Source organism: Xenopus laevis, chromosome 8L (genome assembly GCF_017654675.1).
Source record: "Xenopus laevis strain J_2021 chromosome 8L, Xenopus_laevis_v10.1, whole genome shotgun sequence".
NCBI classification, from domain to species: Eukaryota; Metazoa; Chordata; class Amphibia; order Anura; family Pipidae; genus Xenopus; species Xenopus laevis.
Genome location: NC_054385.1, coordinates 97,621,727 through 97,643,499, shown reverse-complemented (window position 1 = coordinate 97,643,499; position 21,773 = coordinate 97,621,727). Strand labels below are relative to the sequence as shown.

At 39.8% G+C, this 21,773-nt stretch overlaps 1 protein-coding gene across 4 annotated transcripts in view; it reads right to left on the bottom strand.

Moving 5' to 3' along the window:
• Window positions 1-209: 209 nt before the first annotated feature.
• Window positions 210-21,773, bottom strand: part of ubr1.L (ubiquitin protein ligase E3 component n-recognin 1 L homeolog) — an 81,791-nt gene continuing 60,227 nt past the window's right edge. For 2 of the 4 annotated variants that reach the window (XM_018231054.2, XM_018231057.2), the window contains exons 36-49: window positions 21,402-21,550; window positions 20,923-20,978; window positions 18,983-19,079; window positions 17,943-18,010; window positions 16,115-16,265; window positions 15,065-15,152; window positions 13,605-13,741; window positions 13,159-13,267; window positions 12,472-12,531; window positions 11,933-12,010; window positions 11,064-11,234; window positions 4,950-5,051; window positions 3,749-3,909; window positions 210-1,303 (exon numbers count right to left, since the gene is read on the bottom strand). In XM_018231054.2, the coding sequence (XP_018086543.1) occupies window positions 3,768-3,909; window positions 4,950-5,051; window positions 11,064-11,234; window positions 11,933-12,010; window positions 12,472-12,531; window positions 13,159-13,267; window positions 13,605-13,741; window positions 15,065-15,152; window positions 16,115-16,265; window positions 17,943-18,010; window positions 18,983-19,079; window positions 20,923-20,978; window positions 21,402-21,550 (1,408 nt within the window). In that variant the 3' untranslated portion in view covers window positions 210-1,303; window positions 3,749-3,767. The remainder of the gene's footprint in view (window positions 1,304-3,748; window positions 3,910-4,949; window positions 5,052-11,063; window positions 11,235-11,932; window positions 12,011-12,471; window positions 12,532-13,158; window positions 13,268-13,604; window positions 13,742-15,064; window positions 15,153-16,114; window positions 16,266-17,942; window positions 18,011-18,982; window positions 19,080-20,922; window positions 20,979-21,401; window positions 21,551-21,773) is intronic. The other 2 variants (XM_018231055.2, XM_018231058.2) reach the window with 1 other exon arrangement.

Below are 21,773 nucleotides of genomic sequence, written 5' to 3'. Positions count from 1 at the left end.
TGGATTAAAATCCTTCGAATCGATCGATTTGAAGGATTTTATCGTTCGATCGAAGGAATTATCCTTCAATCGTTCGATCGAACTATCTGCTCTAAATCCTTCGACTTCGAATATTGATTTTAATTCCTAGTCGAATATCGAGGGTTAATTAACCCTCGATATTCGACCCTTAGTGAATCGGCCCCTTAGTGTAGAAATACACTGCTTTACCCAGCAGATCACCACTGCCCAATGCAAGCAGAAGCAGAGTATATAATTCAAACTGGCATGTTGATTGAAGAGTTTGCTTGTGTAAATACTAGGCTTCCTGCACTAGCATACAAATCCATGTTGGCTATACCCCTAATTTGTCTATTAAAATCTGCAGTTGGCTGTGAAATGGGTGCAGGCTCCTAGTGATGGTGCGCAGGTGACACTAGGATAGTAAAATGTGAAATATTTAGGAGCGGGCACTTTTTAATATATGAAAAAAGAAAGACATAACTGTATTTTAAATCTGATGCCTGCACGTTTCTTTTCAACAAGATGCAGCTCTTGTATATGGAACATGCTTTGCTATGGTTTCTTTTTGCCCAGCTGTGGTTACTGTAAGGTAAAATTGTGTGTTCAAATCCCATGGCTGTGCCCCTGAGCTTAGGAAGCACCAAAATAAATGGACTAACGAAGAAAAGCATTTCTCTAGTTAATGTCTTACTATCGAGGCCTAAAATGTGCGAAACACGTTGGCTACTAAAACTCCCTGCATGTGTTTTAGGAAGTGTTTTTAGGAGTAAATCATATGGCGAGTGCTTCATTCATTCCTGATGGCAAAAAATATAGAAACTTGAAACTGTTTGCAAATCGTATCAAGTCAAAACCAGACAGCTATTTTCTGTGTTACTCACACCTGATTGGCTTGAAAAATACTGAAATCAATGACAACAAATTCAGATTCTTAATGTGAGACAAGGTTGCCTGGAATACCTGGAAGCCATAACCGTTAGAATGGCACACTGTTATTTATTTTTTTTGTTTTGTAAAAAATAAAATCAACTCAAAGAAATAAAGAAAGAAAAAAAAACAAAAACGGGATTTTGTAGATCAGTGAGGATTATTTTACCCACAATGGATACATTTGCAGCTGCTCAGTTTTTGCTCAACCAGCTGCAGGTAGAGCAATGAAAGCAGAAGTATGACTGGCTGCTATGGGTTACTGCCCAGGTGCCATTTTGCCCAGTGTTGATCAATGAGCCCTACTTTGTAATGATGACCGTATAGTGACACATAAGTCGGATGCTGAAGAAATACCTTTCTGTCTTCACACCTGCAAAGAGAACCTGTAGTCAGATAAGGAACAGACTGACCAAGTGTAAAAGTTCAGGCCCTGCCATTTTAGGATATGCAAAAGAGTCAATAAACTCTATTATCTGTGCTTCAGCCATTGCTGGCACATCAATCAACAACCTACACGCGTCTAACCTAAATAATTAAACTACTAGTCTGTCACTGCACCTGGAAATAAATGGATTCTAAACAAAGCGTATAAACATACACACGGTGTATATAAAAATGTTATAGTGATATTTCATGCATTGCAATTTGACAAGCAACCTCTGCCAGGCAGTAGATCAGTAGTCTAGGATGGGTAGTGTATATATATATATATATATATATATATATATATATATATATATATATATATATATATATATATATATATATATATCATTGTTAAACATTTGTACAATGAATGAAAATGTATTATGCCTATTCTTTTACTGAAATGGAGAAAATCACCATTTTTCCAAATTTTTGCCATTATAAAGTACTAATGTAAAATGTTTTTTTTCCCTGAAGTTACTCCCCCTCTTGTCATGTGAATTAGGGTAATTCCTTTAAATTAAGATAAACTCTGTATGAAAAAACCCCCTAAGCTGCAGCCTTTTGAAATAAGGAACATCTTATAGATGTTTTGGTATAGATCTTATAATACACAAGAGCCATGAATATCCTGTAAATGATAACCTTATAAATGGTGCTCGGTTATAATCGGAGCTTAGTGATGTAATTTCTGTCACAAGACTCACTGAAACTTGTGTATTATAATAAATAAAGTACCCCATGTTGCAAAATACAAGGATATTAGAAGTCACTTCAGAGTTCCATGACCTGTATAAAAACACTCGGCCTTCTGCCTTGTGCTTTTATAAGGTCATGGAACTCCTCGTTAACGTATAATATTTACAATATTATTTTACAATAGGGGGTACTTTATTCACTATATATCTTATAGAGTGGGCTTATTTGTGAACTGCTAATTTGTTTTACTAGCTTCTCCTCTGACAACAGTGACTCTGGAGAACCAGGAATGCTTAAGTGTAAGTGGTTTAATTTTCTTATTCAACATGAACCATTTATATTTCTTAATTTAAAAAAATGCACACAAAGTATATTCAGTGAAAGTTCTATTCACTGTGCTGATGTTGATAAAAGAGGATTTGTGATATTCCCTGCTAAATCCTTTTCTGTGGGACACAGGGACTATGGGGTAAAGCTTCCACCACCAGGAGGCAGGACACTAGAAGAAGATTTCTCCCCTTGCTGCTATACTCTTCTACTTTAATCTAATAGAGACACTTCTGCCTAACAAAGAAAGGAGAAGCTATAGAACTGCACTACATAACTGAAGAACCCAGAGAGATCTGCTTCTGGGGAGGGAGCAAGCCCAGTGTTCCACAGACTTCTTAAGATAAAAAGAGATCTAGTGGTGAGCATACAAAATCCCCTTTTCTCTCACAGAAATTTGTGGGACAAAGGGACCATGGGAAATTTCAAAGTTGTCCTTTATTACCAGGAAGGAGGAAGCGATGCCCGAAGTTATATAAATATATAAAGTGCAACCTGCAGTACTTTGGTGTCGAAATGCGTATCGGAAGTGACAAGTCGTAAGTGTTTACCACAGGAAATCGTGGCTTGTGACAGAGCCACACATGGAAGGACAGCTTTGGTATGTTCTCATGGTCCCTTTGTCCCACAGATCTCTGCAAGAGAGAAGGAGATTTTGTATTCTCACCATGGACACAGGGCTCCATTGGGTTATTTTAGATTGGTATGGGTCTGTATTATGTATATAGTTATGTTGTTCTATAGTATCTCCTTTCTTTGTTAGACAAAACTGGCTCTATTAAGTTAGGTAGAGGGGCTTAGCAGCGGGGGAGGAGTCTTCTTCTAGATCCCTACCTCCTGGTGGTGGATTCGATACAGTGTCCCACAGATCTCTGCAAGAGAAAAAGTGTATACTTCTGTTTTGAAGTTGTTTTATAGAAGAAGACATACACTGCTGCCATGTCATCCTTACCTGCATGATATACAAGTCCAGTGTTTTCAGCACCAAAATGCATAGTTTCCTACACCTGGGCCAACACAATGTATCTGGGTGCAGGCACAGGGAAAAGGTGATGCCAGCGTAGGAAATGATTCTCACAAACGACACCCTTACCCCTGGAAACATCATTATCCTTTAACTACCATAAAAGTGTATTGTAATAATGTGCGGGTCGGCCCTCCCTCCACCCGCCGAGCCCGACTTCCGGCATCCCTTTATAGACCGTCCTGCCGATGACCTCACAAAAGGGGCGGGCGAGCAGGCGCATGGCTATAAAGCCGGCAGTTGAAGGGGGGTGCGCCCGAACCTGACCGACCCACGGCGGGTATCGGGCCGGCCCGCACATCACTAGCGTATTGCACAATGACACCCTACTCGGCTTACCCGTTGTACTTCCTGATGTCTAAAGCAGGCTCCAATTAAAGCCAAAAAACATCTGGTTGATTTCAAGGTTGTGTCCAATCTCCTCAATAATACAATGCTGCTGCCACAACTGATGTAATTTCCGATATCGCTCATGGCAAAGGTGTAAGGGGTTTCCACGCCTAAAGAGGAAGCAAAACAAAATACAATGTAGAAACTGTTAGATATGGTCATAAAACTCAACACATCCATCCATAAAACACAAGTGCAAATAAAGAAATAAAGAGAAAGCTTGTGTAGGTGCTGCACATACTTCCACTGAAACTCTAAGTATGCTTTAAAGGAACAAGCTGCTGTGTAGCCATGGGGGCAGCCATTCAAGCACAGGATACACAGTAGATAACAGATAAGTTCTAAAGAATGCCTTTATATATTACAGAGCTTATCTGTTATCTGCTGTGTATCCTGTGTCTTTTCTCCCTTTTCAGCTTTGAATGGCTGCCCACATGGCTACACAGCCACTTATTTATATAAACTATAGTAGAGTTTCTAAAACAAACACACAGATGTACCACTGTAGCCAACAGTAAATTATATTTTCATTACTTTAAAACAGTTTCATTTCTTGGTTTTACTGTTCCTTTAAGAATTAACAGCCATTTGCTCTTGGCACAAGCCAGCGAGTGATGTATAGTCTTATAAGAAATGTGATTTTAGACCAGTGTCTCCCAACCTGGCTGAAGACCAAATAGACTGCGATTTGGGGAGAATGTATATTTACTCTTCTAGATACACACAAAAAAACTTTATTAGCAGCGCTCCTGCTGCTCCTTGGCTGCAGTGCTATGAATTCATTTGTGTGCAGGAAAAAGACCACCCAAATGCACTGGATATTTACTGTGTTTATAAGTGCCTCTGTATATACCCCTTACCCTAAGAAGGGTGCTGGATATCCACAAATGAGAAATAAATGTTCCACCCATCAAGGTGTTATGTAACTCTAAAGGTGTCTAACTGTACTGTGTAATTCATTCCATGATGCACTATAGCTGAAGACTGTAAGGGCCAACCAAGGGTTGCAGATCGACACCTTGAGTTCAGTTGGTTGGACACTCCTTTTTGCAAACAGCTTTTTATGTTATAATAATAATGGTATTAATAATGTAATATAATAATAATATTATTATTATTTGCAAACCCACCACCCAAAATATATTCTTACTTCAGTCCAGGGTCTGTTTCTCCATATTCATCAAGATAGGGAGCAGGGTAGATACAGCCTCTTGTTTTACCCTCCATTAAGACCACTTTGCATTCTCTGATTCTGTTCCAAAAACAATAATTTAATTGTAAAACTAATAACAAATATTGTCTTTTGTATTCACAACAATATAAATGCAATTATGGAGAATGCCATTGATTGAAAGATACATAAAGATACTGCCTAGTTAAGCACAGCCTATGATTAATTGCTGCTTAGCATCAAAAGCATGAGGCAATTCACGCCAGATATGCTCTTATAATAATGTTTACTTGTTTACTGATAGTGCTGATATTGTTAATGTCCAAAAAAATAAAATCATATATATATATATATATATATATATATATATATATATATATATATATATATATATATATATATATATATATGTTTATATATATATATATATATATATATATATATATATATATATATATATATATATATATATATATAGATATAGATATATATATGTATGTATTATTTTTTTTTTGTACTTACCGTTAAATCCTTTTCTCTTGTCCTACATTGGGGGACACAGGCACCATGGGGATTAAGATCCTGCTGCTTGGAGAAAGGACACTAAAAGGTTAAAGTGGCTCCTCCTCCTCCTGCTCTGGGCTTCATCCCCGCCTACCTCCTCAATCCTCATTTTTCTGACCGAAGAAGAGATGACGAGCCCTACCAATTGCCCATGTGAAGAGAAGGAGCACCTCCCCAATGCAAGCTAAGCACGGTATGAACCACCTGCTGTTTGAAATTGTTTTGGTATTTGAACAATTACAATTATAGATGATGATATTAACTGATCAACGTTATATTGAACTAATACAGGGAGGGAACGCCTATGTTCCCCAATGTAGGACAAGAGAAAAGGATTTAACTGTAAGTACAAAAATCTATTTTTCTCTTGCCTAGATTGGGGGACACAGGCACTATGGGGACGTCCCAAAGCTACCCATGAGGGCGGGACTTTTTACCCCTAGTGTTCAGGGAATAACCACCTGCAACACTTTCCTCCCGAAGCTCGCTTCGGCTGAAGCGAAAGTATGCATCTTGTAGATTTTGGAAAAAGGTGTATGTGGATGACCACACTGCAGCCCTACTGACCTGTTCTGCTGAAGCCTGGTGGCGAACCGCCCAAGAAGTGCTGAGCGAACGAGTAGAATGCGCTGAACCCGGAAGGGTGTGGCCCTACCTCGTACCTCATAGGCCTTCAAGATTGCTGACCTAATCCATTTTGGCAATGGTGGTTTTCTGTGGTCCTTCTGGTAAGACAAAGAGGTTGTCCACCTTCCATATGCTCTTGGTAGCCCTGGTTTATGTTCTGAGAGAACAAACCACATCTAGGTTGTGTAACTTCTGTTCCAACTTTGTCTTTGGTTCAGGACAAAATGAAGGAACCACCAGGTCCTGCTGAAGATGGAATTCTGACACTACCAGGTAGGTCTCAACACCACCTTGTCCTTGTGAAAAATCAAAAATGGTGGACGACAGGATAGAGCTGCTAGTTCTGAACTCATCTAGCCTAAGTGATGGCTAATAAAAAAACTACCTTAAGAGTCAGCAGAGGTAATGGAATTGAAACCAATGGCTTGAACAGTTGCTCCTGCAATATGGAAAGTACCATATTGTGATCCCAGGGAGGGATTGGATGACAGTATGGAGGCATAATCCACAATGCTCCCTGGAGGAAGGTCTTGATGTTGGACTGGGCAGCATTGTAAGCTGCTGATGAAAAGGGATGGATAAGGCTGATACCTGAACCTTCAGTGAGCTGAGTGCCAGCCCTTTTTTCTAAATCCTACTGAAGGAATAACAATAGGCTGCCTTCGTCCCAAGACTGTGGGTCTTTGGCTTTAAATTCACACCAGGATATGAATGTCCTCCATAACCCGTGGTAGATGCGTGCAGAGACGGGTTTTCTGGCCCTTAGTAAGGTCGATATAGCCTTTTTTTTTGGAACTCCTGATCTGGCTAGGATTAGGGCTTTAAATGCCATGCCGTTAAAGCCAGCCGTGGTGAACTTGGGTGGAAGATCAGTCCCTGAGATAACAGATACCTTCTTTCTGGAAGGTGGAATGGTGCGTCCACTGATAACTTATGAGCTCTGCGAACCAACTGCAGCGTGGCCAGTAGGGTGCCACTAGAAGTGTTTCTACCCTTTCTTGTCTTATCTTCTTGATTACCCTTGGCAGAAGTGCCAGCGGTGGGAAGACATATGCTAGGTGAAACTGCCACGGAACCACCAGTGTGTCCACTGCTAGGGCCAGCGGGTCGTTGCTTCTTGCGATGAACCTCAGAAGCTTGTTGTTGTAGCTGGATGCCATTAAGTCTACTTCCGGAGTGCCCCACCTTGCCAGAATCAAACCTCTGGGGGCTCTTAATTCCAGGATGTTGATGGGGAGTAGTTGTTTTCTGTGACCAATGTCCCTGCACTGTTAGGTCTCCCAATACTCCTCCCAAACTTGTAGACATCGGTTGTGATGACTGTCCACTGGTGATTGGGGAAGGGTTTTCCTGACCGAAGTGTTGTTGGTCGAAGCCACCAATTGATTTAGGTTCAAACTAGTTCTGATAGGGGAATCCTGCGGCACTGACTGGACAGATTCCATATTAAAGTGGTGGTCATTTAGTGCCTTTAGGTCTAGCACTGGGCAAAAAGATCCGTCCTTTTTTGGTACCATAAACAGGTTTAAGTAGAAAACAAAAGCCAATTTCCCTTTGAGGGACCGCCTGTACTACCCCGGAGGCGGTCAGGGCATGTAGAACCCCTTGGAACGCTGAGTGCCTGGGTTCTCCGGTATGAGCGAATTGTATGAGATAGCTCTGGGATATGGTCTGTAGGAACCAGGGGTCCAATACTCTCTGCAGTCACACCTCCCAAAAGTGACTTAAGCGTCCGCCTAAGGGTAAGCTTTCGGGGGTGGGCACCTCCTCATGCGGAGGCTGTTTATCCTGTATGGGCTTAGGTGCAGCTCTGCTTCCTGACCAAGAAGTGCTCTCCCTTGACCAGAATCTGTGGCGGGTTGGAGCTTGTTGTTTTTCATGTTGGGACCTTTGCCTCTGGCTCTGATTTTGGCGAAAGGGATGAAAAAAATGGTCGCCTTTTGAAGGTAGTCCTCTTGGGTCTGTTTTGCGGAAGTAAAGTGCTCTTGCCTCCTGTAGCTTGAGAAATTATCTTCTCTAGTTCAGCGCCGAAAAGTTGCTTTCCGAGAAATGGAAGACCAACCAGAGACCACTTTGAGGTAAGATCTGCTGACCAGTTCTTTAGCCAAGGGAAAAGTCTGGCTGCAATGGATTGTCCCAAAGCCCTTGCGTCGAGCTTAGCCACGTCCAGGGCCGCTTTGCAAATATATGTGTTTGTGTCCGCTATCTGAGTTAGAAGGAGGTCTGTGGAGGGGCCTTCTGAGCCAATGAGTTGGGCCACCTGTTCCACCCAAACCTCCATTGCCCTAGATACCCATACGGTGGCAAAATAGGTCAGAGAGCTCCGCCTGCTGCTGTGAAATCGCCTTGCAGAAACCCTTAAGACATTTGTCGATAGAATCCTTAAAGGAAGCCGCATCGGCTGCTGGAATGGTGGTGGTCTTTGACAGTCTCGAGATCGGTGGGTCCACTGCTGGGAGTGAAGACCAAAGGTCTGTACAGTCCTGAGTAAAAGGATAAGTTTGAGTAAAGTGCTTGGAAAATTGGACTCTATGGTCTGGTGTTTTCCATTGTGATTTTTCCAGCTGTTCATAGGCTGGAAAGACACAAGAAGACTTCTTTTGCCTCTTGAAAATGTTTTTGGTTGGCTCTGCTGAAGGCGGGGTGTCTACTAGACATAGTGCCTGTAATACTGCCTGAATCAGGCTCTCGACCTCTCTTTGTGATCTAGAGGCATCCTGATCCGATTCATCTCCGGATAGGATCTGTCCCTCTTCCCCTGATGCCTCTACCTGTTCACCAGGCGATACAGGTGGGGAAAGGGGAGGTCGCTTTGTGGACGACTGATGAGTGACCGGTCTGTGAGGCAGTGTAGATAGGTGCTGTAGGACCTTATCTAGAGTCTCTGGTATTCTGGCTAGGTTCTGTAGACCCGCTAGAGATAGAGCGCACACCAATTCAGAATCCAAGCTCTGATTAGCCGTAACTGTCACAGAGCTGGCTAGTAGGGCTGTGTGGGATTGTAATTGTCCAGTGACTGCTGCAGTCTTACAGGCTTCACATATTGGCTCAGTCAAAACGCTAGCAAATTTAGGTTTGCAAGTAGCACATGCCAAATACAGAATTGCATTGGTAGTACGTGCAGTTGCCTGCTTGGAAAGGGACTGGTCATCTGCCCTGCCCGTCATGGCTATACTATGTAGTGCTACCCAGTAAGTAAGGATATTGGGGAATATTAGGAGAGTCCAGAGGAGTGAAGGAGTGAACCAGCTCTCCCTTAAGGTGGCCATACACGGGCCGATAAAAGCTGCCGACAGACCGAGTCGGCAGCTTATTGGCCCGTGTGTGGGGGCCCCCCGACGGGCTTCCCCGATCGAGATCTGGCCGAAAATCGGCCAGATCTCGATCGGATGGGGTTAAAAATCCCGTTGGATCGCGGCCGCATCTGTTCGTTGATGCGGTCCCGCGATCCGACCGCCTGTTTGCGAACGTGAAGGATCCGATCGTTGGGCCCTAGGGCCCACGATCGGATCAGCCCGATATTGCCCACCTCAAGGTGGGCATATCGGAGGGAGATCCGCTCGTTTGGCGACATCGCCAAAGGAGCGGATCTATCCGTGTATGGCCACCTTTAGAGTGTGATCTGTGGAGACAGATGGAAGTAGTAGGTCCCATAGAGAGAGGGAAGTGTTAATCCCATAGAGAGAGATAAGGGAAGTGTAACTACCTGTTCACCAAGGTAGGAAGGAATGGTGCCTTGTTCTTCCCTATGAGAGACAGTAAGGCTGGAAACACTCAGTGCTGGAGAGAGATGCGGATCCAAAATGGCCGCCAGACGTTTCCTGGGCTTTGGTATAGTACCTAAGTAAGATGGTGCCCGTGAGGCGCAGGCGCAGTGATGCGAAATGGCGCTGGGAAATGGCGCTGGGAACCCGGGAAGGAAGGTAAGTATGCGGTTACAGGCGCAAGAGGGAGAAAAGGATAGAAGAAGCTGTGTCCTATGTTCCCCTGTAGGGAAATCTCTGTCAGAGAATAGCAGTGAAAGTGAAACTTCTGCAGAGCCGACATGCAGCTGGTAATGGGGGGAGGTAGGAGGGAATTGACTTACCTCCTTGTGCCAGCCAGGAATGCTCAATAACAGGTGTAGCCTCCGTTGTGGCTACTGGTGCAGCCTCCGGGGAGCGGGAACCAGTTGCCCAGGGTAGTGTGGGGGGAGCCCCCAGCCTGCAGCCTCTGTAGAGCGGAAGGCTACAGAGCATATTCAGATCAGAAGTCCTTGGCTGGAGGGGTTCTGGAAAAGAAACACTGACCCACCAGTAGTGGCATAATACTGAAATCTGTACCATTGCTCCCAGCGACAAAGTGTCCTCCGACACTAAAAGAAAACGGAGGATTGAGGAGGTAGGCGGGGATGAAGCCCAGAGCACGAGGAGGAGGAGCCACTAACCTTTTAGTGTCCTTTCTCCAAGCAACAGGATCTTCATCCCCATGAGAGAGAGAGACTAAGGCTATGTACAATGAAGAAGTTGGAATAGATCATCTTGTTCTCTCTGGTAGAGGGACTTGTTTGTTGACCTGAGAAGAATGGTTCTCTTTGGGCCATCAGCAGGTAGAAATTTGGTTGGGAGAAGAGAAATTCTATCTTTAAAAGATCCCACTTGTAAGAAATTAAATGTGAATCACATCTACTTTTTATCAGGAGAAAGAATGTTATTAGGAAAGTCCTGCACTTCTTATTCTTCAAATGAGGTTAGCCCAGACCTCCTGTTGTCACACTGCTGTAAATACAGCAATACCATTCATAGTCAACTAATTAACTGTTGTAAAAATATTTAATTAAATAATCGGAGCATGTTTACTCTGACAGACAAAGCTAACATGGAACCACTGCAATGTGCTATGGCAGTCTCACTATGAGAATACCTGAGAAAGATGCAGACACCTGCTCCACAGTGCATGGCATGTACTGTACAAGCTCCCAGCTCTTCTCCATTTACCACCTCCTGGCAGCATGTATTCTGGGAACAGAGGATGGCCCCACAGAGAAGACACATCACTGGGTGTTTCCGCTCAGCATCTTGAGACTTGGGGCATCTGGAAGACACACAGCAAGCATTTCATTAGCAGCAAAATCAATCTGAGCCAAAGAACACTTGCATTTTCATACTAATCTGTATAATCAATAACTAACAATTACAATAAGATGGACTCAAGCTCTAAAATACATTGGGTGCTGATTAACAGCAGTTGCAGCCTAATAACTAAAGACCTAAAGTTGAACAGAGACAGGCTGATTGGGATATCTAATAATGGCTTCTGAGTTAAATCAGCAATTTGACCACGCATGTGTAAGTGCATTGGTGTTTGACCACACTTGCTAATGCAGGCGACCAGCAAGCTTGGTTTTCTGTTTGGGTCAATCAAATGTAATGGGATCAGTGGGAGACTGGGTAAAATAGTTCAGTAAATATGGACATACTATTATACTTTATAATGTATTTGGAAATACGGTGTTGTCCCCAGGCCCTATTTGCCAGGCAAATTGAATTTTCCATCTATTACCAATTGCTTACAAGATTTAAAATGCTACTCTTTGCCATAGGTTATGGCAAGTTATCCACTGCTATGTAGTACTTTATTTAGATTTAAGCCACATCCCACAAAAAATATTCACAGCTAGCTTGATATGTATGATAAATCCAACCACACTGAAACTGTATGAGTTAGAAATACAGTAGAAATTCTGTTGAAAATGGCACTGTAGCCAGAAGAAAATAAGAGGAGCATCTCACTTAAACTGGGACGCTTGGTTTAGGAGGGAACTGTAATCTTCAGGAAGCTCTATCAGTGTATTGCGTTTCCTTGGGTACCTGGAAGTTGATATTATCATTTAGTTAAAATATATAACAGTGTAGTGACAGTCATTTAACTAGCACTTCAACCAAAGCAGATAGAACTTTGCATAGATACAAAAGTATTGAACTGCCATATTAAAATCAGTGCCCACTAAAAATCTTGAACAGCTAAGCTCACAAATGCAGTAAAGTGTCCCCCAAAAAGCAATGGTTGCTGCTTCAGTTCAAAGATACTTAATGATTGTTAACAGGTTTATAAAACACTTCTACAAAATCACTAGAAAGAAAACAATGGTACATTTGACTTACTGTCAAATGAGCATATTAGTTCTCTTAGAGAGTGAGATTTGGGAGAAAGTATCCCAGCACATTGGAGTGGCTTACAAGCAGACTGTGGAACTGCAAGCGATTTTCTAAGTGAAATCTTTTAAAAAACATCACTGCAATGTAGCATGATCTCGATAATAGTGACTTACCTGAGTGCAGTAGTCTTACCAGCTAGGACACTCTGCAGGAATTGGTCAGAACTCATCCTGCTAAAAGAACAATAATATGTAATAACCAGCATGACACATTACCAGGCAAATATTTTATAATGCATGTGCCTCTTTTTGCATGCTGGAAGCATAGCATTTCCCAAAGGCCTGCATTAACCCCCATAGATATTTGTAACGATATGAATTATAGAGCAGATATATTTTTTTCTGTGAAATCCTGCGGCAGGGCAGTCAGAAATCAGTATCTTATTATTATTAAGACTGGGAGAGCAGCTTTACTTGAAAGGGAAATGAAAACAAAAGCTTTCCTAATTTCATAGCATATTTTGTGAACATGTACATAAATACACAAGACTAAATTTGTAAGTACGTGGCTGTTATTTCTTTGGCTAAAAATATGAATGAATGCAAGATTAAAGGGCAAATCTTGTAGACATTTAGTGGACTCTTTTATAAACACTGGACAAATTTGCACCTAGCCAGGAACACAGAGCAATAAATCAGCGCTTAGCTTTTTCCAGCCATCTGCAGGTAGAACAATGAAAACAAACATCTCACTGGTTGCCATGGATTACTGCCCAGGTGCAAATTTGCCCAGTGTTTATAAATCAGCCACAAGGTTTTAGTACAAACATACAAAATCAGTGTCAGCAATCATTCTAATACCTCTGAATAAGAAGTTTCACAGTGTCCTTGTTCTCTTGAAAAAGAAGAAGAATGTTGGTTGGCAAGCAGAGGAAGCTGCAAAGCGCTGGTAACTGATTGTCTGTAGTGCCTAAAAGAAAAATTACATCCATAAAACGTCTGAACAATCTGAAGGTGAATACACATGGTTTCCCTGACTGAACATCTGGTTGGTCTAGCACATATATTAAATCCCTGCCACTAAAGCACTAAAGTTTTTTTTAGATTACATCCAGAGACAAAGAAAAGAAAAAACTAAAGAAGTAGGAATTCAAAAATAAAATAAATAAATGGAAAAATATGACTTGGCAGAAGGAACAGAGGCAGGTTCAGAGCAATAAGAGCTGATTTAGAGTTAGTACGAATACTAATGAATGTCATTGGTTGGACCAGTTTTCCATTTATTCAACGCTTCTCAATACCATTACCTGATGATTGAAGCTCCTCTGGAGGCATTACTCCCAGCAAATAATGGAAGAACAACGCTGCACATCGCAGGTATGGCATGATGCCCTCTCTCACACATTTCCAAACATACCAACCGGGAAGATCAACTGTTACACAACTAATATGGGAAAAAAATAAGTAAAGGTTCAGCAGTGATGATATGTATAGGACAATTACTTTAATATCGTGCATACAGTCTTAGTCTAAATACTCTTTAATAAAGGTTACACACTATCTTTTAGTCTGTGTATCTGAATGCAACCATGTGTTTGCTGTCTGCTGGTTTCCAATTGATGCTACTTTGTCCACCCTACCAAGATCATGTGGCCCGCCCTAAACAGCATGACATTTTATGGACACTGATCTTAAGTATAAGAACACCTGCCCCCTACATTGTAAACTATCTGTAATAACATATTCCCTGAGTTATCTGCAAGCAAGTATATTATATGTCTTACAATCTAAAATAGTTTTATCCACCACTGCACAAGCTTCTTTTAGTCAAATAATACTATAATCGATCTGTAATTCTGGGGAATTCAGCTTATTGGGTATTTTCTGTTCTATTTGCTCATACGGTGTTGAATTTGATCCAAAAAGAAATACAGGCACACCGCTATACATATTTCCAAACAGCAAATAGAACACACAAATGGTCATCTACAAACAAACAGAATGCAACAGCAAGTACACGTTGTATTAACGTACTTGCATCCAATCAAACTCCTGCATTTCCACAAGCTTGCCAATGCGCCCATGTTGCTTCTTCTAAGGGCAGAGAGACACGCTCAGATTCGGGGAGATTTGTCACTGGGCAATCGGTGCGCTTTGTTTTCCGATGTTGCCTCACAAGGAAACTTCGAGCTACTTTGGAAAACTAAGCGTTCCAAGTGGCGCCGGCGATTTAGATTCTAGCCAGTGGGAGGCAGTTAAGGAGATTAGTCGCCCGAAGAAGAGGTGATTTATCGTCGGGCAACTAAATCTCCCCTAAATCGGAGCGTGTCTCTGCCCTAATGAATGCAGTGCAAATGTGCCTATTAATTTAGACGAACCATGGAGCTACTATCATCTTGGACCTCTCTGTAGCTCCAGCGTTCCCACACTTGTTTGTTTCACTAGGCGCACCAGGCTTGCACCCAATGAATTGAGAGCAAAGTTGTTTTCAACACATGCTCCAGAAGTGACGCAAAACCCACTCTGAAAATACTACACCGAACTTCCATCCTATTTGAGCCAAAATATAAGTGCTATTGCCTCCATTTTCAACACATTGAGCATCACTGCAGCAGAAACTCAGAGCTCATTTACAATTAAGCTGGAATTATGGGGACAAATTCTACAGTAGGGGAAAAACATGGTGATTTACACCCAAAATTGCAGTTTTACACTGAACTTGCTTTCATAAATGACCCCTACAAAGTTCATAGATGGAAGAACGCACTTGTTGGTGAGTTGTGCGATATCCTGACAAAGAGTAGCAGCTGTACGGGCTTCTTCACAGTCATCAGGTTCTGTAGAAGGCACATTGTCTGCAAAGAGATGTTTGCAATTTTTGTCAGTCAAGCTGCTTTGGCACCAACCACCAGCTTCATTTACAGATCCATAAAATATAAAGCTTAATATATTAGTACAGGGACCTTTACGTAATTTGGATCTTCATACAATAAGTCTACTTAAAATGAATTTAAAAATTAAATAAACCCAATAGAATTGTTTTCCCTTTAATTAGGATTCATTATATCTTAGTTTGGATCAAATACAAGGTACTATTGCTTTATTACAGAGAAAAAGGAAATCAATTTTAAAAATTTGAATTATTTGATTAAAATGGAGTATATGGGCAGTGGCGTAACTAGATATTACTGGGCCCCACAGCAAATTATTTTTCAGGCCCCCAAAATGTTTAGAGGTTGACTTGTTTCTCCAATATTTATTGAAATTGTATATGAATTAGGGCCTCATGGGGCCCCTATACCTCCTGGGCGCCCCTGCAGCCGCAGGGTCTGCTTCCTCTATAGTTACGCCCCTGTATATGGGAGACTTCCGTCCCATAATTCTGAGCTTTCTGGATAATGGGTTTCGGGATAACAGATCCAATGCACTATATTAGACTGCCACACATTTCAGTAGTCAACTATGCCCTTGTTTACTAAATATAGTACTAGCCACACATTATTACTTTATCAACTTAAAAAAGGACAAATCTCATTCATAAGATGAGCACATTTTCCATCAGGGTAACGTTTGGTTGAAAGAACATAATAATATGGAGAAAATACAAAAGTATAAAGAGTTGGAATCTCTGCTTTACCTGTTACAAAAAATAGTCTGAAAACTACAATACACTTTATTTTTTAAACGGTTAGTCGATTTTCTCTAGCTTTTTGATAATCTTTGGATACTATAAATAACAATAGGCATTTTAATGTGGAAAGCATAAAGCATGTGAAGCAATGTCATCAATAAAACTTTTGCATTGTTTTTGGTTTACCTGTAGCTAAAGATATGATGATTTGCAGTATGTGAGTCATTGTGAGCAGGTGGAAGAGGTAGAGATTGTTGTAGGTAGAAACAAGGGTTGAAGGATGTAAGTCTACATTGTCTTCACAATATAATGCTGGGAATGCCAACACTGACCCCACCTGTTAGAAACAAATGTGATAACAATACTAACATAATCCTCCTGTTTTTCCTCTGTAGTATGATAAAGCCCGATAACCCTACTTATAAACAATGTAATGTTGCTACATTGTCTGAAACACAGTAAAGCAGTGGGTAAGGCAAATAAAATATTAGGCTGTGCAAGTACAGTAATAGTAGTATATAGTAGGACTAGAAAAAGCAATGTTGTACATTGAGTTTATAGGTCACTGATTAGACAACACATTGATTACTGTGTATGTATAAAAAAAATTAAATATATATACACACATACCACATTATATATATATATATTATATATATATATATATATATATATATAATATATATATATATATATATATATATATATATATATATATATATATATATATATATATATATATATATATATACACACACACACACACAACCACTGTATATCAACAAGTGGAACTGTGTTAAGAATAGGAAAAAAGCTAACACCTGTGCAACATAAAAAAAACCTGTGCCATACACACAGCGCTGCTTATACCTTTATTCAAATACGTTTTTGACAAGCAGTCTGACGATCTGCCAGGGTTTACGTTTAATCAATTTATTTTGCTCAACATCATGTTTGTGGTGCATTTGCTGCACTTTTGGGATTATGCCCCCCCCCCCTATAAATAGACATAATACTTTTCAAATTTTTCAATATTGTTATGTCAATGGTCCTGAGAGTTATAGTTCATCCAATCCCTTTCCTTTCATTGAGTTTAGGAAGTCTGACCCCTAGTGGATACAATGTTTTTACTTCATTCCCTGATATGTGTTCCTTGCACTACTTTGTTTCTTTGTATTATGCTATGAATAATAAACAGCAGCTTGACTTTAACGATTTTCCATAACTTGCTGCATCTACAGTTATTGCGGTTTTTCATTTTATTTACTTTTACTATTTTTTATTAGGCTGGCGTTCTTTAGTTTTTTACTCCCAATTTGGGTTTCTATGGTTATTAATTGGATTCCTGTTTTTGGTGTCACGTTTTGCACATAGGGAGGGTTTGCACTGCTTACACTCTTGTTAGTTTTTTCCCTGAGAAAGATCACTATGATGTGATCAAACGTTGGTCTTTCTTTTGTGTTTCTATTAAAATCAGTTACTCTAACTTAGCCTGTTGAGTGCGGTATTTTTTCGCTATTTTGTACACTTTTTCCCTGCACCCAGGCATGCTGTGTTTTTGTTTGGTGAGTGCTCCTCCATGTTCCATATAGATATAGGAAATTAACACAGGTCAAGAAACAAGCATTTATTCACAGCTACAAATAGACACAACTATGTGACACAACTTATTTAAAGAAAAATACTTAAGCTTGCCTTTCTTTTATTACAGCGGTACTAACTCGGCTAAAATATTTAAATGCAACTATACAGTAGATGCATTTAAGTTTTTATTAACATCTTTTTGCGAGGCAGGTATTTAGATTACCAGTGTACAGGTAAGCAAAGCCCATTATGGAGGGGGAGCTCTGGTATTCTAATTATCTACCTTGCAAGGGCCAAACATGGGAGTCGTTTCAATTCCCCTGTTTAGTGCAATAAATAATAAAAAGGGAGAAAAGTTTTTTAGCCAGTGAATCATTTCATTTTATTGAGCCATGAACAACTGCAAAATATGAGAGAAAGAATTGCTTACCAGCAGATGGAAAACATCCACAGACAGGAAGGATGGGGTGTCTTCAATGTTAATGTTTGGCAAGAACACTGAAAAAAGAAAATAATTATTAAACTTGATTTCAACTACACAGCACTGTTTCCATGTTCAAAAATATTACTACACACGTTATATTTTAACTGAGCAAACAATGGGCTGATAATGATATTGATCAATGCTGAAACCGAAATCACCAAACATGCTAACTAAATTCTGCCTTGGATTGATCAGAGTTCAAGGAGCCCTGTTGGAAGTTCTCTTTAGCCAATGACTGCAAGGGTTGTGGGAATACGTTCACAGCTGAACAGTCTGCCAGGGAGTGGTAGAGCTTCAATTTCTCAGTCTTCTAAATGTATCTCTAAAAAAGCACATCTGACAACAATGATGAAAAAGAAGATTCCTAGAATTTACTAGAGATCTTGAGAAACTAAAGCTAAAAGCTGAATGTAAATGAATTCAGACCCTTAAAGGGGTGGTTCACCTTTAATGTAACTTTTATTATGCAATAGAATGTCCAATTCTAAGCAACTTTTTTTTAAAGTTTTATAGTTATTTGCCTTTTTCTTCTGACTCTTTGCAGCTTTCAAATGGGCGTCGCTGACTCCCTTCTAAAAACGAATGTTCTGTAAAGCTATAAATGTATTGTTATTGTTACTTTTTATTACTGATCCTTCTATTCAGGCCCTCTCCTATTCATATTCCAGTCTCTTATTTACATCAATGCATGGTTGTTAGGGTAATCTGGACCCTAGTTACCAGATTGGTTAAGATGCAAATTGAAGAGCTGCTGAATAAAAAGCTAAATAACTCAAAAATCTTCAATAATAAAAAGTGAAAATACATTTTGGATTGTGTCAGAATATCCCTCTCTACATCATACTAAAAATTATCTCGAAGGTGAACAACCCCTTTAAGCAATGTTTTCATTTTACTGAATTACAAATCATATTCCAACGTTTAGCTTTAAACGTTGGTATGTAAAACATTAATTTACAACATTAAATGCAAAAGGATTACTGCACCTGCTAATAACTGGATAAGATGTCTCTGTATCAAGGGTTGAGGGCAGGTAACTCTTTGGGCTTCAGTAAATTTCACCAACGCTTGTAATCCAGCATGCTGAACAAAGAAATGCAAATATGTATGTGTGTGTATATATATATATATATATATATATATATATATATATATATATATAGATAAATGACCAGCAACACCGAGATTTTCGTGAATAGTTCAAGTATATTCAAAAAAACATGCAATATATATATCATTATCATTTATCTTAAAGTGATACTGACACTAAAAAATGAATTTTAGCATTTGAATGTACATTGATTGTTAACTATATGTCATGTTGATCATTTTTTGCTGAGAGGTTTGTTTTTGTATATAATTGTTAGTTGAAGTTCCTAAGCCTGACTCTCTGACACTCATTTCAGGTGTCAGTATCTCTTTAATAGATATGCTAAATAGTAATACTCTCTAAACATATCCATTCAGCTACCATTTTCATAATGTTACAGTCTCACCCAACATAGTCCAGAGCCTGCTGTGGCTATTGTCTTTAGGAGGTCATACACATGCTGATAAATGCTGCTGAATTGGTCCTACTGGACCAAGTAGACAGCTTATTGGCTTGTCAGCAAAATCAGGCAGATATTGATCCTGGAGGCTTAAACATCCCACCCTGGAGAGGACTGCATCAGCTTGCTGACATCCCTTCATTTGGCTTATCAGTCTGATCAATGTGGGCATATTGGGGAAAATTGTTGCCAAATAAATGGATTTTTATGTGTATGTTCATCTTTTCTTTTAGAGGCAGATTTATCAAAGGTCGAGTTGTATTTTCCTGAAAAATATGAGTTTTCCTAGGGTAAAAACTCAAATTTTTTGAGATTTATTATGCCCTGAAGCTGGAAATAGCTTGAATCCAAAAATACTCCAGCTAAAACCTGTCGAGGTAATGTAGAAGTCAATGGCAGAGGTCCCTTAAACCATTTGAAGATGTTTGTAGCCTTCAGATGTTTGGGTTTTTTTGGTGGTATTAGAGTTATTTTTCATTCAAGTTTTTTCATAAATAAGAAAACATTTGAGTTGTGAGTTTAGTCGAGGTATAAAAAAAACTCACAAATACGACCTTTGATAAATAACCCCCTGATGTATGCACATGTGTCTTATTTAAACATGACTATTGCCAACATCGGTGGCTGTGACACAGCAACCAAACTGCATACAGAGACATGATGATAGCACACCGCTAATAGAATATTAAATCAAAGGGAATCATACGCATCACACCCAGCACAGTTTGATACTACAACTCCCGGGACCTATATTGGTCTCAAAAAGCAGGTTTACTGTGCAAAACATTATTCAGGCACGTCACGTGACATCAAAGAGCCTTACATTCATATATCGGTCATCTCTTAAATAATTATACAAACAAAAGTCTACGAATTAGGAGTATTGCCTCCCAAAAGTCTATGAAGCTACAAATACTACATAGCTATATGCCCACTGTATAATATTTGTTATTAAGTCTGTACTTTGTTTTACAGTTTATCCAATATCTGTAATCTGCTTTACTGGTCTAAGTTATTTTAGAAAAGATAGAAAGAAGCATGTATGTACACAAATATTCTGGCAGTTTTTTTGCCAATATATTTTTATCAGTATAAAACAGTGTAAATATGACTACATAACTGTCATGTTGGACATAGCAATCATGGACTTAAATGTCACTGTATCACTGAACAGGGCACGGAAGCAGCCTTGTTGAACTGAACGTGTGCATTTGTGCGCAGCTGGACTCCAATCTAAGCTTTACTATAGCGTAAGTCATGGTAGGAAAGCTCATTACAGTCTGAAGCTGCACGATAATGCTCTTAATGTCAGAAAGCAGCGAGCTACCGCGGTTTGACATGTGCTTTGTTAACCCTATCTTTTACTTGTCACTTACTTGCCGATTCTGCAAGGATCCAAACAAGGGTTTTTCTTCATCCCGAAGCCAGCTTTCTAAACAGAACAATAATAGTCAGTAGCCATTCCAAAACATGTAATAATATACTTTGGTTGACACTTAAAATTTTTGGCCAGATACCAGTTTGGCAGGCCTTTCCTTTACCCTACCTATACATTGGCCATTAAGCTGCCAACTAAGTCTAGAAGGGCATCTTTTATCAGGTTCTGTGTAGCCAGCTTTACAAGATTTATCTGCAGAGGTGCTTACTATAATCAACTGCCCCTTTACAGTCACTTAGGACAAAACAGCATTTGCATTATAATACTTTTTGCTAGTCTCCCTAACAAACCCTATTCATACATTAACATTCTAAAGGCCTAACCATGTTAGTGAAAACGGAGACTAGTCAATGTTAATTTGATTAAGTTAGTCCATCTAATCCATATATTCTGTTGAACATAGACAGTAATATTTACCTATACACTGGATTGTAAAAGCACAAGTATTCCATGCCATGACAGGCATCCGTAGATCAGACTCATTGGGAGGAACATTCAAACCCACACGGTACACTGTGGTGGCAAAGTGAACAAGCATTCCTTCGGTGCTGGTTGGATAACGGGGCCTAAATACATTTTAGTAAAAAGGTAATGTAGTTTGTTAAAGGGATTCTGTCATTATTTTTATGATGTAGTTTTTATTTCCAAATTACACTGATTAAACTGCAAATAATTCACTTTACAATATAAAATTTAATTCCTGAACCAACAAGTGTATTTTTTGTTGTTGTAATATTGGTGTGCAGCAGCCATCTCAGGTCGTTTTGCCTGGTCATGTATTTTCAGAAA